The sequence below is a fragment of the Otolemur garnettii genome, unplaced genomic scaffold (genome assembly GCF_000181295.1).
Source record: "Otolemur garnettii isolate 467f Iridium unplaced genomic scaffold, OtoGar3 scaffold00039, whole genome shotgun sequence".
Taxonomy (NCBI): domain Eukaryota; kingdom Metazoa; phylum Chordata; class Mammalia; order Primates; family Galagidae; genus Otolemur; species Otolemur garnettii.
In genome coordinates, this window is record NW_003852434.1 from 6,302,928 (window position 1) to 6,318,882 (window position 15,955).

The 15,955-nt window shown below is 36.6% G+C and overlaps 1 protein-coding gene across 2 annotated transcripts in view; it reads left to right on the plus strand.

Moving 5' to 3' along the window:
* ABRAXAS1 (abraxas 1, BRCA1 A complex subunit) overlaps positions 1-15,268 on the plus strand; it is a 27,026-nt gene extending 11,758 nt beyond the window's left edge. For both annotated transcript variants that reach the window (XM_003790034.3, XM_023513366.1), the window contains exons 4-9: positions 4,951-5,017; positions 6,777-6,970; positions 8,267-8,386; positions 9,570-9,654; positions 14,186-14,300; positions 14,691-15,268. In XM_003790034.3, coding sequence (XP_003790082.1) covers positions 4,951-5,017; positions 6,777-6,970; positions 8,267-8,386; positions 9,570-9,654; positions 14,186-14,300; positions 14,691-15,124 — 1,015 coding nt within the window. In that variant the 3' untranslated portion in view covers positions 15,125-15,268. The remainder of the gene's footprint in view (positions 1-4,950; positions 5,018-6,776; positions 6,971-8,266; positions 8,387-9,569; positions 9,655-14,185; positions 14,301-14,690) is intronic.
* Positions 15,269-15,955: the final 687 nt, after the last annotated feature.

Consider the following 15,955-nt stretch of genomic DNA (forward strand, 5'->3'; position numbering starts at 1 on the left):
AAAGATGGACACCTTCATACTGGTCAAAGGAATAATACAAGAGGACATCTCAATTTTAAACATTTATGCACCTAACTTAAATGCTCCCAGATTTATGAAATAGACCTTGATGAGTCTGAGCAATATGATATCCCAAAACACCTTAATAATTGGGGACTTCAACACCCCACTGACAGAACTGGACAGATCTCTGAACAGAAACTAAACAGGATTCAAAGGATTTAAACGTGACCCTAGAACAAATGGGATCAATGGACATATACAGAACACACCATCCCAAAGCAAAAAAAATACTTTTTTCTCACAAGCTCATGGCCCATACTCCAAAATAGATCACATCCTAGGATACAAATCAAACATCAGCAAAATTAAAAGAATAGAGATTGTAAAGCAAGTAGACTGCCCTCAGAATGGGATAGGATATTTGCAGGTTATATTTCTAACAAAGGTCTGAACCAGGATCCACAGAGGACTCAAACTCATTAATAATAAAAGAACAAGTGATCCCCTTTCACGATGGGCAACAGAAGCTTCTCCAAAGAAGACAGGCGCATGGTATACAGACACATGAAAAAATGCTTGTCATCTTTAATCATCAGATAAATGCAAATCAAAACCACTTTGAGATACCATCTAACTCCAGTAAGAGTAGCCCACATAACAAAATTCCAAAACTACACATGTTGGCTGGACACAGAGAAAAGGGAACACTTCTCCACTCCTGGTGGGAATGCAAACTAATATGTTCCTTTTGGAAAGAAGTTTGGAGAACACTCAGGGATCTAAAAATTGACCGGCCATTGGATCCTGCAATTCCTCTACTAGGAGTATATCCAAAAGACCAAAAATCACTTTGCAAAAAAGATATTTTATTTGCACTAGATTATTCATTGCAGCTCAATTTGTAATAGCCAAATCATGGAAGAGGCCCAACTGCCCATAGATCCATGAATGGATTAATAAATTGTAGTATATGTATACCGTGGAATACTATGCAGCTTTTAAAAAAGATGGAGCCTTTGCCTCTTTTATGTTTACATAGAGGGACCTGGAACATATTCTTCTGAGTAAAGTATCTCAAGAATAGAGGGAAAAGTATGTAGTGTACTCAGTACTTCTATGAAACCTACTTATATTTACTCACTTTGTTATGAAAGATAGAACACAACTATAGCTCAGGATAAAGGAGAGAAATGGAGTGGTAAGGGAGGAGCAAGGGAAGGTTTGATAGAGGGAGGGTAAAAGGCAGGACCACACCTATGGAGCATATTGCAAGGGTATAAGACAAATCTGTAAAGTGTAGAACACAAATGTCTTAACACAATAATCAAGTAAATGAGGCGAAAGCTATGTTGATTGGTTTGATGTAACCACATCAGATTGTATAAAAAAAAAAAAAAATCAACAGGCTCAGCACCTGTGGCTCAAGTGGCTAAGGCACCAGGCACATGCACCTAGCGTGGCAGGTTCGAATCCAGCCCAGGCCTGCCAAAAACAACAATGACAGCTGCAACCAAAAAACTGCTGGGCATTGTGGCAGGTACCTATGGTCCCAGCTACTTGGGAGGCTGAGGCAGGAGACTTGCTTGATCCCAGGAGTTGAAGGTTGCTATGAGCTGTGATGCCACGGCACTCTATCCAGGGGGATAGCTTGAGGCTCTGTCTCAAAAAAAAAAAAAAAAAACACATTGTACGCCACATATGCATAAATGTATTCATGATCTATGTGTATTTGACTTAATAAAAAAAATCCAAATAAATGGCAAGGATGATATAGCAACAATAATAAAAAAATAAATAAAAGAATAGAGATTATACCATGTCTCTTCTCAGACCACAAAACCATAAAGGTGAAGCTCAACTCCAACAAAATGTTCATCTCCACAAAAAGTCTTAGAAACTAAACATCATGCTGAATGATAGTTGAGTTCAGGAAGAGATAAAAGAGGAATTTGTTAATATCCTCAAACATAACAACAATGAAGACACAAATTACCAAAACCTGTGAATACAGCAAAAGCAGTCCTGAGAGGAAAATTTATTGTGCTAGATGCCTGCTTTCAAAAACAGAAAGTGAGCACATGAGCACACTCACAAATCATCTTATGGAATTGAAAAAAGAAAAACATTTCTAATGCTAAACCCAGCACAAGCAAAGAAACAGCCAAAATTAAACGAGAGATTAATGAACTTGAAAACAAAAAAATCATTCATAAAATGAATGAAACCAAAAAATGAAACAAACATCTTACAGCACCTAATTTGTGATAAACCAAACAAGAACATACACTGGGGGAAAGAATCCTTATTCAATAAATGGTAAGTGGGACTTAATTAAATTGAATAGCTTCTGTACAGCTAAGGAGACAACAACCAAAGCAAACAGACAACCATCAGAATGGGAAAAGATTTTTGCACATCATGAATTGGACAAAAGCTTGATAACTACTATCTACAGAGAAATTAATCAATGCAAAAAAAGCTAATAAATAATCCCTTATATTGATGGGCAAAAGAGATAAATAGAACCTCCTCTAAAGAAGATAGACGAATGATGACTAACATAGGTAAAAATGCTCATCATCCCTAATTACGAGAGCAATGTAAATCAAAACCAGCCTAATGTGTCACCTAACCCCAGTGAGAATGACCCACATCACAAAATCTCAAAGCTGCAGATGCTAGCATGGATGTGAAGAGAAGGAACACTTTTACACTGCTGGTGTAATACAACAAACTAATAGAACCTTTTTGGAAGGAAGTGTGGAGAATACTCAAAGAACTCAAACTAGGCCTCCCATTTGATCCTACCATTACTGGGCATCTACCCAGAGGGAAAAAAATTATTTTTCAGAAGGACATTTGCACTAGACTGTTTACTGCAGCTCAATTTGCAATAGCCAAAATGTGGAAACAGTCTTAATGCCCACCAACCTAGCAATGGATTTAACATGCTGTGGTATATGTATACCATGGAATACTATTCAGCCACTAAAAAAGATGGAGACTTCACATCTTTTGTATTAACCTGGATGGAGTTGGAACATAGTCTTCTTCTTACTAAAGCATCACAAGAATGGAGAAGCAAGAATCCCATGTACTCTATTCTGATATGAGGACAATTGATGACCTAGTATGTAGTGAGGGGTGGGGGAATGGGGGAGCCAAGAGAGGGAAGGAGGGAGAGGGTGGAGGGCCAAGGTGTGTGATACACCTCTTAGAGGCGGGACATAGTTATAAGAGGGACTTTACCTAACAAATACAATCAGTGTAACCTAGTTCTCTGTACCCTCAGTGAATCCCCAATAACTTAAAAAAAAAAAATGCTAGCACCCATCCTCTCTCCAGAAACTTCACATAAAATCAGTGCTTCCATAGAAGATATACACTGTTACCCTCTGGTGGTTTCTTCTTATTATTATTTTTTTTAATCATCCAACCTAAAACATCAGTTCTGTGGTTTATACACCCTGGTGTATTACCTTATACCTCAGTTTGAGAAGCTCAGAAATGGGCCATGCTGGAGAAATACAGGAATAAATTCTTTTTAGAGTTTCATGTGGGAGCTATAAATAGGAAAATGGCTGTATCTGTTTGATCAGCTTAACATCCTCCTTTGGCAGATGGAACACTTTTGTCTGTTTTTCCATTAAAATCTGCCTGTTAGGCTAGGCACCATGGAAGCCGAGGAAGGTGGATGCTCTGAACTCACGAGTTCAAGACCAGCCTGAGCAAGAGCAAGGCCCTGTTTCTAAAAATAGCTAGGCATTGTGGCGGGAGCCTATAGTCCCAGCTACTCAGGAGGCTGAAGCAAGAGAATCGCTTGAGCCCAAGAGTCTGAGGCTGCTCTGAGCTATGATGCCATGGCACTCTACTGAGGGTGACAAAGTGAGATTCTGTTTCAAAGAAAAAGAAAATCTGCCTATTAGGTTATATTTTTTCAGTTTTGTGTGACTAAATTTTTTAAACATATAGTTGAGAATTACCAGTAAAATCCTACAACAGTGAAAATTATAAAGGATTTTGTATATTTCACTATCACAGAATATATGTTATCTTAATGCTAAAAGGAAAATATTATTGGCAACTTTTTTTTCTTTTTTGAGACAGGGTCTTACTCTGTTGTTGGGGCTGGAGTTCAGTGGTACAATTATAATTCAGTGCAACCTCGAACTCCTGGGCTCAGATCTTCCCATCTCAGCATCCCAAGTAGCTAGGACTATAGGTGTACACCACCATGCCCAGCTAATTTTTCTTATAGAGATGAGGGGTCTGACTATGTTGCCTAGGCTGGTCTTGAACTTCTGGCCTCATCATTCTACTGCCTCAGCCTCCCAGAATGCTGGGATCCACCATACTTAGCCCCTATTTGCAGTCTCTTATTGGAAGAAAAAAAAAGCCAGAAGTAAACACTTCAGAATCTTTCAGAATTATTTTCTGATTCTTCTTCCATCTTGGACGTTCCAATTGCAGAACTAAACCAAAAGTTGTTCCAACATCCCCCCACAAACAAAACCCCAACCTCCTCCTAAAAAGCATAGGTTTTGAAATTAGCAGGGAATTGTCCTTTTGTGACCAGACTTCATTTCTCATTATACATTATTATGTATCAATATTATAAAAATTGTTAATAAGTAAATTGAATGAATTGTGAATTTGCTTTCTAATACCTATTTAATGGATAGTTTATTGTTTTGGTTAAAAAAAGTTTGCCTCTTGATACTTCTATCCTTTTCCTTTTCATTGGTTATGGACCTTATGTTTCTACTACTCAAAGTCTGTTAATTTGAGAACTTTTCTCCACCATTCATTTTAGAGCTTCATATGACAGGCCAGTAAGTATATGGATTTTGGTTAAGTAGTTTGGGTTAGAAGTAACTAAAATTAAAAATACTTATAAAATTAATATTTTTAGCTTAATTGAAATTTCTTTAATTTTGACTTTTACAGCTTTTATAATTCTTCAGGTGACATAAATAAGGAAGCTCTAATGAAAATATTATCAAGTGTCAAAAAGGTATTCTCAATTTACCTTTTTTTTTTGGTATTTAATATGCATTATTTTTAATTCCTAGAAGCAGGTAGAACTTTGACAGAACTTTTAAGCACTGTTTGTCTGCCTGATATCCTATAAAGCAAGTCTAAAAGGCTTGTTCTTCCCAGAAATTAAAAAGGGTTGTTGTGAAAACACAACTAATAATTAAGAGCATTCTCATCCTTCCCTTGACTATAATAAACATTGATCTCTTTTTCTCCTGCGTTTCCACCACACCACTTCCCAGGTTCAAATCCAGCCCAGGCCTGCCAAACAACAATGACAACTACAACCAAAAAATAGCCGGGCGTTGTGGTGAGCACTTGTAGTCCCAGCTACTTGGGAAGCTGAGGCAAGAGAATCGCTTAAGCCCAGGAGTTGGAGGTTACTATGAGCTCTGACACCACAGCACTATACTCAGGGTGACAGCTTGAGGCTCTGTCTCAAAAAATAAAATGTACCTATAGATATATTTATTTTGGGGGATGGTGGCTCAAACCTATAATCCTAGCACTTTGGAAGGCTGAAGCAGGAGAATTGCTTAAGGTCAAGAGTTAAAAACCATCCTGGGCAAGAGTGAGACTCCATCCCTATTTAAAAAACAGAAAAGTTAGCTGGGCGGGGGGCATACCTCTATAGTCCCAACTACTTGGGAAACTGAGGCAGAAGGATCACTTGAGCCCAGGCATATGAGGTTACAATGAACTATAATAACGCCACTGCACTCCAGCCTGAGTGAAAGAACAAAACCCTATCTCAAAAAAAAAATTTTTTTTTAGAGAGAATAGTTATAATTTTAATAACATTTAGTTGCTGAACCTCACAGATCTTAAAGTGCTTTTCTTCCTGTATTTCAATTACTGAGTTTTCAGTAAATGAGAATTATTTTTCTATTTTAAAAAAAGGGTTAGTAATACTAATATGACATTTGTGGAGCAATGTCACAGTTTACAAAATCCTTACACATGATCATACTTAATCTTAAAACCAGCTTTGTGAGGTAGGTGATGTCATTCCCATTTTAGGTTAAAGCTATATGGTTCACTTACTTAAGTAAGTATCCACACAGGAATTTAACTTGTTTTGAGGGAGTGATTGCTTAGTGAGTTAATCAATGGCATTGATTTTTTTTAATTTAAATTTTAATAAAGGGATTAAGGATTAAGACTGCAAAATAGTAAATGCCGTAAAAGAAACTAGAGGAAATTAAGAATTTTTTTCTCCTTAAATCTATACTAATCAAAATTTATTTATTTATTTATTTATTTTATAGAGGCAGAATCTCACTTTGTCACCCTCGGTAGAATGCTGTGGCGTCATAGCTCATAACAACCTCAAACTCTTGTGCTCAGGCGATCCTCTTGGCTCAGCCTCCCAAGTACCTGGGACTACAGGTGCCTGCCACAACACCCGGCTATACTGTTGTTGTTGTTTAGCAGGCCCGGGCTGGGTTTGAACCCACCAGCCCTGAAGCATGTAGCCGGTGCCCTAACCACTGAGCAATGGGCACCCAGCCATATTGATCAAAATTTAAATGAACGCAAGATAATTTAACTGTAAATCTATTTGCATACTTTAGAAAGTGAAGTATATTACTAAATGCATTATTTATTTATTATCTACCCAAATGTTTCTATATATTAAGAAAGCCATTTTTAAGGTTGTCAATTCTATTGCTTAACTGTAATAGATACATAATTGTAACCATTAAGATATACATCTTATTTTTTCTGTATTTCAGACTGTGGTAGGTTGGTACAAATTCCGTCGTCATTCAGATCAGATTGTGACATTTAGAGAGAGACTCCTTCACAAAAACTTACAGAAGCATTTTTCAAGCCAAGATCTTGTTTTTCTGCTGTTAACACCAAGTATAATAACAGAAAGCTGCTCTACTCATCGGCTGGAACATGCCTTATATAAGCCTCAAAAAGGGTAAATGTTGGCCAGTCACTGGCTTTCTTAAACTAATAGAAAAAAAGTACTAATACTTAGTACTTTTGTAGCTTACCAAGTGTTTTCATATATTGTAGGATTAGATTGTCACAATAACCCTCTGAAGTAGGCCTTATCAGCTGTTAAGTATCATAGCAAAATTAAGTCAGATAAAGAAACTGGAAACCCAGGGTGGAATGATGACTTCTCTGGCATTGACGATTTGGATATTTACTAGTTAAGGTGAAAAAATATTTTAGACATTGATTAAATCAATATTGGTTAAGCCTACCCGCTTATGCAGCTTTTCTATAACCTCTGCAAAGAAGCAAAATAGTCCTTGATACTCCACCCAAATGAGACTCCCATAGGTTGTATAAAAACTACATTTTCATGGAATATAAGAATTAAGGTAAGGCTGGGTGAGGTGGCTTACACCTATAATACTAGCACTCTGGGAAACCAAGGTGGGAAGGATCACTTCAACTCAAGAGTTCAAGACCATCCTGAGAACATCTACTAAAAATAGAAAAAATTAGCCAGGTATTGTGGAGGCCTCTGTAGCCCCAGCTACTCAGGAAGCTTAGGCAGGAGGATCACTTGAAACCAGGAGTTTGAGGTTGCTGTGAGATAGGCTGACTTTATAGCACTCTAGGCAACAGAGGGAGACTTGGTGTCAGAGAATTAAGTTATAAGGGGACCAAGTAAGATCAGTATTATCATTCATGAAAAGATAAATTTCAGGCTCGGCGCCTGTGGCTCAAGCGGCTAAGGTGCCAGCCACATACACTTAAGGTGGCGGGTTCGAATCCAGCTCAGCCCACCAAACAACAATGACAGCTGCAACCAAAAAATAGCCGGGTGCTGTGGCAGGCACCTGTGGTCTCAGCTACTTGGGAGGCTGAGGCAGGAGACTCGCTTGAGCCCAGGAGTTGGGAGGTTGCTGTGAGCTGTGATGCAATGGCGCTCTACCCAGGGGGACAGCTTGAGGCTCTGTCTCAAAAAAAAGAAAAGATAAATTTCAACATTAATACTTTTTTTTCAGATACTAATCAGTTAAAGTAGCCATTACAATATTTTTTCATACAATGATACCAGGCACATTTTACTTTAAGTTTTTTAAAACTTTTAAAAGCCAATTGCCTTAAGTCAGTAAATTCTATCTCAGGTTACGTAATAAGTAATGTTTTAGGGGTTTTTTTTTTTTTTCGTCTTTTTCTTAATCTTACGGGGGAAAAGTAGTCTAATAGATGCTAATCCTTCTCTTCATTCTAAATTTGTATTTTATTTTGACAGACTTTTTCATAGGGTACCATTAGTGGTTGCTAATCTGGGCATGTCTGAACAACTGGGTTATAAAACAGTATCAACTTCCTGTATGTCCTCTGGTTTTAGCCGAGCAGTAAAAACACACAGGTAAGATTCTTAACTGCTTTCCCCTCAATTTACTCCTATTTCTTTTTATTTAAATTAACATATTAACTACCATCTAGGTTATATTTAATGTACACTAGTTTGGAGTCTCTTGAACCACATATAAGTCACATGCTCTTGACCTGTCTTGACCTAATGAAACACCATGGCTCTATGGAAAAACAATTTTTTTTTTCTAGTGTAGTAGTCAGTGTGTTTAATTTTCTGATTATATAAACAGCAGCAGAATAAAAATGAAAGGAAAACTGTATAATGAATACCTTACAAGTAAACTAGACTGTTTTTACTTTTTCCATTCTTCCTAATAGCACTTTTCTGCTGATAAAATAACCAAAATGGCAGTAGGGGAAAGTTGTTGCATGTCCTGCAAATTTGAGCATATTTATTCTAAATTAGAATAAGTAGCTAGCCTTAAAGTTACAGTTTTTTTAAGGCAGTGGTTCAGAATATGGGCATGAAATTAGAATGGATATTAAAGAGAAAAATAAACCAGGTTTTACGTAAGACTTACTAATACCTTAGGCTGCTTAGGTATAATTTTTTTGTCATCATTAAGGAAGGGAATAAAGTCACAAATAGCAAGCAAAATTGGTATGGTAGGGAATTTACTATAGTATAAACTTTATGAGCATAAGGGGTTGAGTTTTATTTTTGCGTCCCCACGGTACTTAGCAATCTAAGAACTGAATACCATATTTCATTAATTTTGAGACATGCTCATTTTTCACATTTGTCTCTGAATTGTTTACAAATCATGCCACCTTAATATTTTTTCTTTCATGAATCATAAAATAATGGTGCCTCTTTCAATTAATGGTGACTTAAATTTAGTAAAAAATTTTAGAAATTGATTCCTATCTCCATGGTAAGAAAAAGACTTTTTCCGCTCCCTCTTACAGTTTTCATCTATTGTTACTAAACTTTTTTTTTTTTAAATTGGCAACCTGGCAATGACACTTATGAAGCTAAAAAGTTAGCTAATCTGAAGATAGATGAGGTAGGCTTTCCAGTTAGTTTTGCTGTATACATGTAGGTTGACAAAATTATGGTCCCTAAAAAGCCAGTAAAAGAATTTTCCATTGTTCCTTGACAACAAATAAGTTTTTCACCTTATCATCAAAGTTAGTTCTGTATGCTTCCCTGATAAAATGGTAGTTTTTTACAGCTCTGAATTTTTTGAAGATGACGGATCTTTAAAGGAGGTACACAAGATAAACAAAATGTATTCTTCATTACAAGGGGAATTAAAGGTAAGTTAATATACCTAACCCTTAAAAATTATTTCTAGAGTTCCTATCAAATTGATCACAGTAATTTTTTAGGGATAAAATTTTGATTAATTTATAATCTCATAAGGTCATTAGGCAGTTTTTTGTGAGCGTCATATAATATATATACACAAACCGGCATTTGTGTGTGTGGATAGATACACATGAAGTTCTGACAAGTTTGTGAACTTGCCACTGTACAGTTATGTTAATACCATACAGACAACTCGGTGAAGTTACATAACCTTGGTCTACAAGTGTCTCACAGTTATGTTCATACTGACATGTAATGTTATCCTGCTGAGTGGCAATCATTACTGTTCTGTGTTTTTGTGTGCTATCAGAAGAATGTCAGAGCTTGAATTAAAGCGATGAACAAACAGTAAATTTCTTTTCTTTTCTTTTCTTTTTTTTGAGACAGTCTCATTTTTGTTGCCCTCAGTAGAATGGCATGGAGTGGCATCAGAGCTCACAGCAACCTCAAACTCTTGGGCTCAAGTACTTCTTTTGCCTCAGCCTCTCAAGTAGGTAGCTGGGACTACAAGCACTGCCACAACACTTAGCTATTTTTAGAGATGGGGGTCTCATTCTTGCTCTCATTGGTCTCGAACTCCTGATCTCAGGCAGTCCACCCACCTCAGCCTACCAGAGTGCTGGGATTACAGATATGAGCCACTACACCCAGCTAAATTTCTTTATTAAACTTGGCAAGAGTAGAAGTGAAATCAGGGATATGTTAGTCAAAGTTTATAAGGGTAACACCATAAAGAAAACACTGGTATACAAATGGATTAAATGTTTTTCTGGGGGAGAGAAAGCATCACTGATGAAGAGAGGTCAGGGCAACCAGTAACCAGCAGAATTGAGGAAAACGTTGTAAATATTCATTGAATTGTATGTCAAAATTGTCAGCTGTGAGAAGCATAGCAAACCAAGTTAACCAGTAGAGAAACAGGAAAATCTTAATTGAAAATCTTGGTATGAGAAAGGTGTGTGCAAAAACAGTCTTGAAGGAGCTCACTGATGAACAAAAGCAAAGGAGAGTTGAAGGTTGCCAAGACCTATTGGAGAAGCAAGACAGTATTTTGGACAATGTTATCACTTGTGATGACACATGGGTATACTAAATGCAACCCTAAAACGACGCATCAAAGTACATGATGGAAGCCAGTCAGTTTTCCATGACCGAAAGAGTTCCATCAGTCCAAATCAACAGTCAAAACAATGTCACTTCAGTTTTTTTGATATCAGAAGTCTTGTTCATTACAAAATTGTACCAACTGAACAAACATTTAACCAAGTTTACTATTTGGAAGTGCTTAAAAGACTGTGTGGGGCTGGGCGCAGTGACTTAGGTCTGTAATCCCAGCACTCTGGGACTCAAGAGATAGGTGGATTGCCTGAGCTAAAGAGTTTGAGACCAGCCTAAGCAAGAGAGAGACCCCGTCTCTAAAAATAGCTGGGTGTTGTGGTGGACGCCTGTAGTCCCAGCTACTGGGAGGCTAAAGCAAGAGAGTTGCTTAAGCCCAAGAGTTTGAGATAGGTGGCATTCCACTAGGGGCAACAAAATGAGACTCTGTCTCAAAAAAAAGACTAAAGAAGTTAACTAAAACAACCTCAACTTTTTACCAACTCATGGCTCTTGCTTATATCACAATAGTGCACCAGCTCACATGACACTGTCTGTGAGAGAGTTTTGAGCCAGTAAACAAGATAGAGGAATTACTGAAAGGAAGACATTTGATGACATTCAGGACATCAAGCAATGTTCCAAATTGCTCCGAAGGGTGGACTAGGCACTGGCCTCAGTGCATAGCTTTCCAAGGGGAGTACTTCATAGTGATACTTACCAGTGAGGTATATGATACCTTTTCCAGGACGGGTTTGCAAAGCTGTTTGTGTGTGATGTGTATTTTTTTTTTTTTTTTTTGGTAGACAGTTTTGTTCTCTTGCCCTAGATAGAATACAATAGTGTCATCATAGCTCTGCAACCTCCAACTCCCGGGCTTAAGTGATCCCTGTCTCAGCTTTGTGAGTAGTGAGTACCTGGGACTTTAGGTACTCACCACAAAGCCTGGCTAATTTTTTCTATTTTTGGTAGAGATGGGATCTTGCTTTTGCTCATGCAGGTCTCAAATTCCTGACCCCAAGCAGTTCTCCTGCCTGGGCCTCCTAGAGTGCTGAGATTCCAGGTACAAGCCACCATGCACAACCTGTATTTTTATTGTGTATATGTATATATGTATGTGTCTATAACCAAATGTCCTTAGATCATTACTGAATATCAGTGATCTGCCCTACTAGATCTGCAATGCCAGTATCAAGTATCATACATCAGCTTTTTCTATATATACACCATTATAATTTTAATGAGATCACTGTCATAATATGGTGTCCTTTCTTGAGACATCATCATGCAGCATATGACTATTTCCAGTCTCGGTGGCTTACAAAAATAAAGGTTTAGTCTTGCTCACATTATATCTTGGCTGTAGCTCTACTCTTGTTCCAAAGTCACCTTCATTCCAGGATCCAGGCTAAAGGAGCCACCTTTATTTGTTCTCATAGTATAAGGCAAAGAATAAAAACAGCTGTCGGAAATTCATAGTAGCTCTTTAAACTAGGCTCAGAACTGCCATGTCACTTCTACTCACTTTTAATGGGCCACAGCACATCACATAGGTGGTCCTGAGAAGGATTTAAAAGAGAAAAAGGATCAAGAATATGTAGGAAGATCCTTCAGACTGCACTGTAAGTCTGACCCCTGATAAAGGAGAGGGGAGTAAGAGGATGACTGGTTTCAAAGAGCTCCAGAATACAGTGCCATTCTAAGAAAGTTCAGCTATGCTGATGGGGAGTCCTTGAATAAAGTTGCCCCAAAGTAGTTCCATAGGCCTGATACCCACATGGTGCTCAGTCATTGGCTAGGAAACAGCCCCGGGGAAGCATAGCTTAGGAGCAAACAATGGTAGATCCAGAGCTAGAGCTGTCAGCTATGCTCCCCCCTTGGAGATATGAGGAGTATATGATATGGTTCCCATACTTATTAATAGAGCACATTAAAGGGAAAAGTAGTCAATACCTTTTATACATTACTACTTTTAAATAGGAATTATAGAAAATAGAAACATCCTAAGTTTTACCATTTTAATAAAACTACTTCCACTCTGCCATGTTCTCTATTTTCCCTAATGTATATATATTTATACTTTCACATAATGGAAAATTATGGCAACATATAAATTTGTGTCATAATTTTTCTCTTTGTTTAAGAGACAAGTTTCACTATGTTGCCCAGGCACTGGCCTTGAACTCCAGGGCTCAGAACTTCCTGCATCAGCTTCCCAAGTGACTAAGACTACAGGCACACCCCACTCCTGAGTTTTTTCCTTTAATATGATATGTCATTAAACATTTTTCATACTGCTACATATTCTTTAGTTACTTTAATGGCAGTATATTTCACAAAGCAGTAGATAAGAACTCAGAAGTTAAATATACCAACTTATACTAAAATGGGGAATGTAGAGGTATCCACAGGAACTGTTAGTAAAAAGCAGGAAGGATTGAACTTCCTGAACTTTAGGAAGGATTTGAACCAGGAGCTGGAATGTCATGAGAATTTTCTCTCCCTCTGTATCTGTGTATTGCTTTCCTTCTTCATATTTATAGATCTTGCTGTTTCCCCATCCACTGGCAGACCAGAGAATGGCTAACTATTCAAGAGATTAAGATTTACCCACTGGCAGATGGGTAATAACTCTAGATTCCCAGGGGAGAACCTGGGTCAGCTAGAGTGAAAATGGCTATAGGGGTTACTGGCAAAACTCTTATGTTCAGGCAAAAAAGTTAGGGTATCCACTAAAACTGGCTATAACTTAACTATTTACCCTGTAATCCGAAATTAGTTAACAATGATTTGATACTATCCTAAGGGACATAATCTCTTAAAATTTTTTATTTAGTTAAGATACATTCCTAAAATGGAATTACTAAGTCAAAGTTATTGGTATTCATGCTTTTGAAACTGATGACACACAGGTTTGGTTTGCTCCTGAACAGTGGCTTTTCAGAACAGTAAAATACTGGGTGTCCATAAAGTTGATGTGCAATTTAAAATAGTTTTAAATTTTAAATTGAACTTTATGGACACACTGTATAGCCACTTTTCATTTACCATCAGTTGCTTAATATTAAATTTGTGCAATAACTGTATCTTTCAGCATTTGTTTCAAAGTGAGTTAAATTTCAATTTGTTTCTGTGAATTAGTATCAGCTATTATTAACAAAATAACTGATATAACACAACTGTATTTTAAGAAGATATGTATCTAAAAAGCATTTTATAACTTATAAAGAAGCATACCAGTGTTTGTTTTTGAGGTCCTCCAGAGACTTGAAAAATAAAATTTATGTAAAAGGCAAATAGTAGTTGATGCTATATGTCACTGAGGATAAGACTCTGTTAATATAGAACTTGAAATGTTGTATATGCCCTTAAATTATTTTGCAGAGTATATGTAAAAAAGTGGAACACAGTGAGCAAGCAGTAGAGAAACTACTAAAGGATATAAACAGATTAAAACAAGAAATTAAAAAAAGGAAACGAGAACAGGCTCAAGCAATACGTAAGTAAAGACCTAATGCATCACTTTTTTATGTGCTTTTAAAAAAATTCTTACTAATTTGAATTATGGATGAGCCAACTGCCTTATGATAAATTTATCTACCTTGAGATTTAAACTAGTTGTTTTATTAATACTCTTAAATCCACCAAACAACATGGTACTATAGTAGCTCTTTACATACTCTATTGTGGATATTAAGGATTATAACTTTAATTTTCTCTTAGAATATTGTGGTATACAATTTGGAATTACACATGTCATTGTTCTCACTAGATAATTAGATATAATTATTAAAATCTTTTTTTATTTACTATTACTAACAAATAGTTAATTATAAAAAGCTCTCTAGAACAATAGCTACATGTTGAAGTATTGTTTTGTTTTGTTTAGGAGAGAAGAATGTCCAAAAAGACCCTCAGGAGAACATTTTTCTTTGTCAAGCTTTGCGGACCTTTTTTCCAGATTGTGAATTTCTTCATTCATGTGTTATCTCTTTGAAAAGTAGGCATATTTCTAAAAGTAGATGTAACACCAACCACCACCTTAATATGATAGACAACCTGACCTTAATGGTAGAATACACTGACATTCCTGAAGATAGTCCACCTGGTACACCACAAATAGTTAAGCGTAAATGTTTAGACATAGGTGACGGATGGCAATTCAAGAAGTCACGGCTGGTAGAGATAGAAAACAACCCATCTAAAACAGATACTGATAGTAGTAACCAAGAAAAAGCAACCACAATAAGTAGCCCAGAAACAGATGAAGAGATAGAGAAAATGAAGGGTTCAGATGAATATCCGCCGTCTCCTACATTTTAATCCTTTTAACCCAAAAGGAGATTATTGTTGCTATGCTCAGCTACTTGCAGTAATTACATAAATACATTCAGATATATTGCTTTGTTTTTATTATATTCAGCTATTCTTAGTAATACATAACTAAGGTAATTTGTTTTTACTATGTTCACATACTTGCAATAAAACTTAAGTTCTAACACATTTGTAAAGTACTTTTAAAAATAATGAGATGTTTTTATTTATCAGAACCTTTTTTCATTTCTTACTAAATTGTTGAGGGAAAAGCTTAAAATAGATACACTCTTTTAAACTTGAACAGCATTCTTCTTTAGAATTGGAAAGGAGAATTCTCAGTGTGAAATCTATAAAGTTAATATGAAAATTTATTTTTATCTAAAGTCATTAAAATTCTCATTCCTTAAGTAATGATAAAAAGTACATTATGGCTAGGATTGCCAGATAAAATTTGGGATATATTTATATTACAGTTATTTGTCTTAAGTTTAAATTTAACTGGGTGTCTTGTTATTTTCATTTGCCAAGTCTAGCAGCCCTAACTATGACACACTATAATGCAGCACAAACAGTAATCTTTCCCTTAGTCTGCAGTGCTCTGCACAAAATGGAGCAAATCTAAACTTTTGAGTACAGTTCAAGTCTGTTAATCCAGTGCATTTTGAGGTTAACTTTTGAGTCAAGCAACTAAAAAGGACAGTTAAAGTAGGACTCAGAAATGCTACATACATTGGAATGTCTATCACAAAGCTTTCATTTTAACATAAAGCAGAAGTGTTTGTTCAACTGTCAACTATTTGGCATAGGGCCAGGAACTTTTCTGAGTCTTGAGTCCAG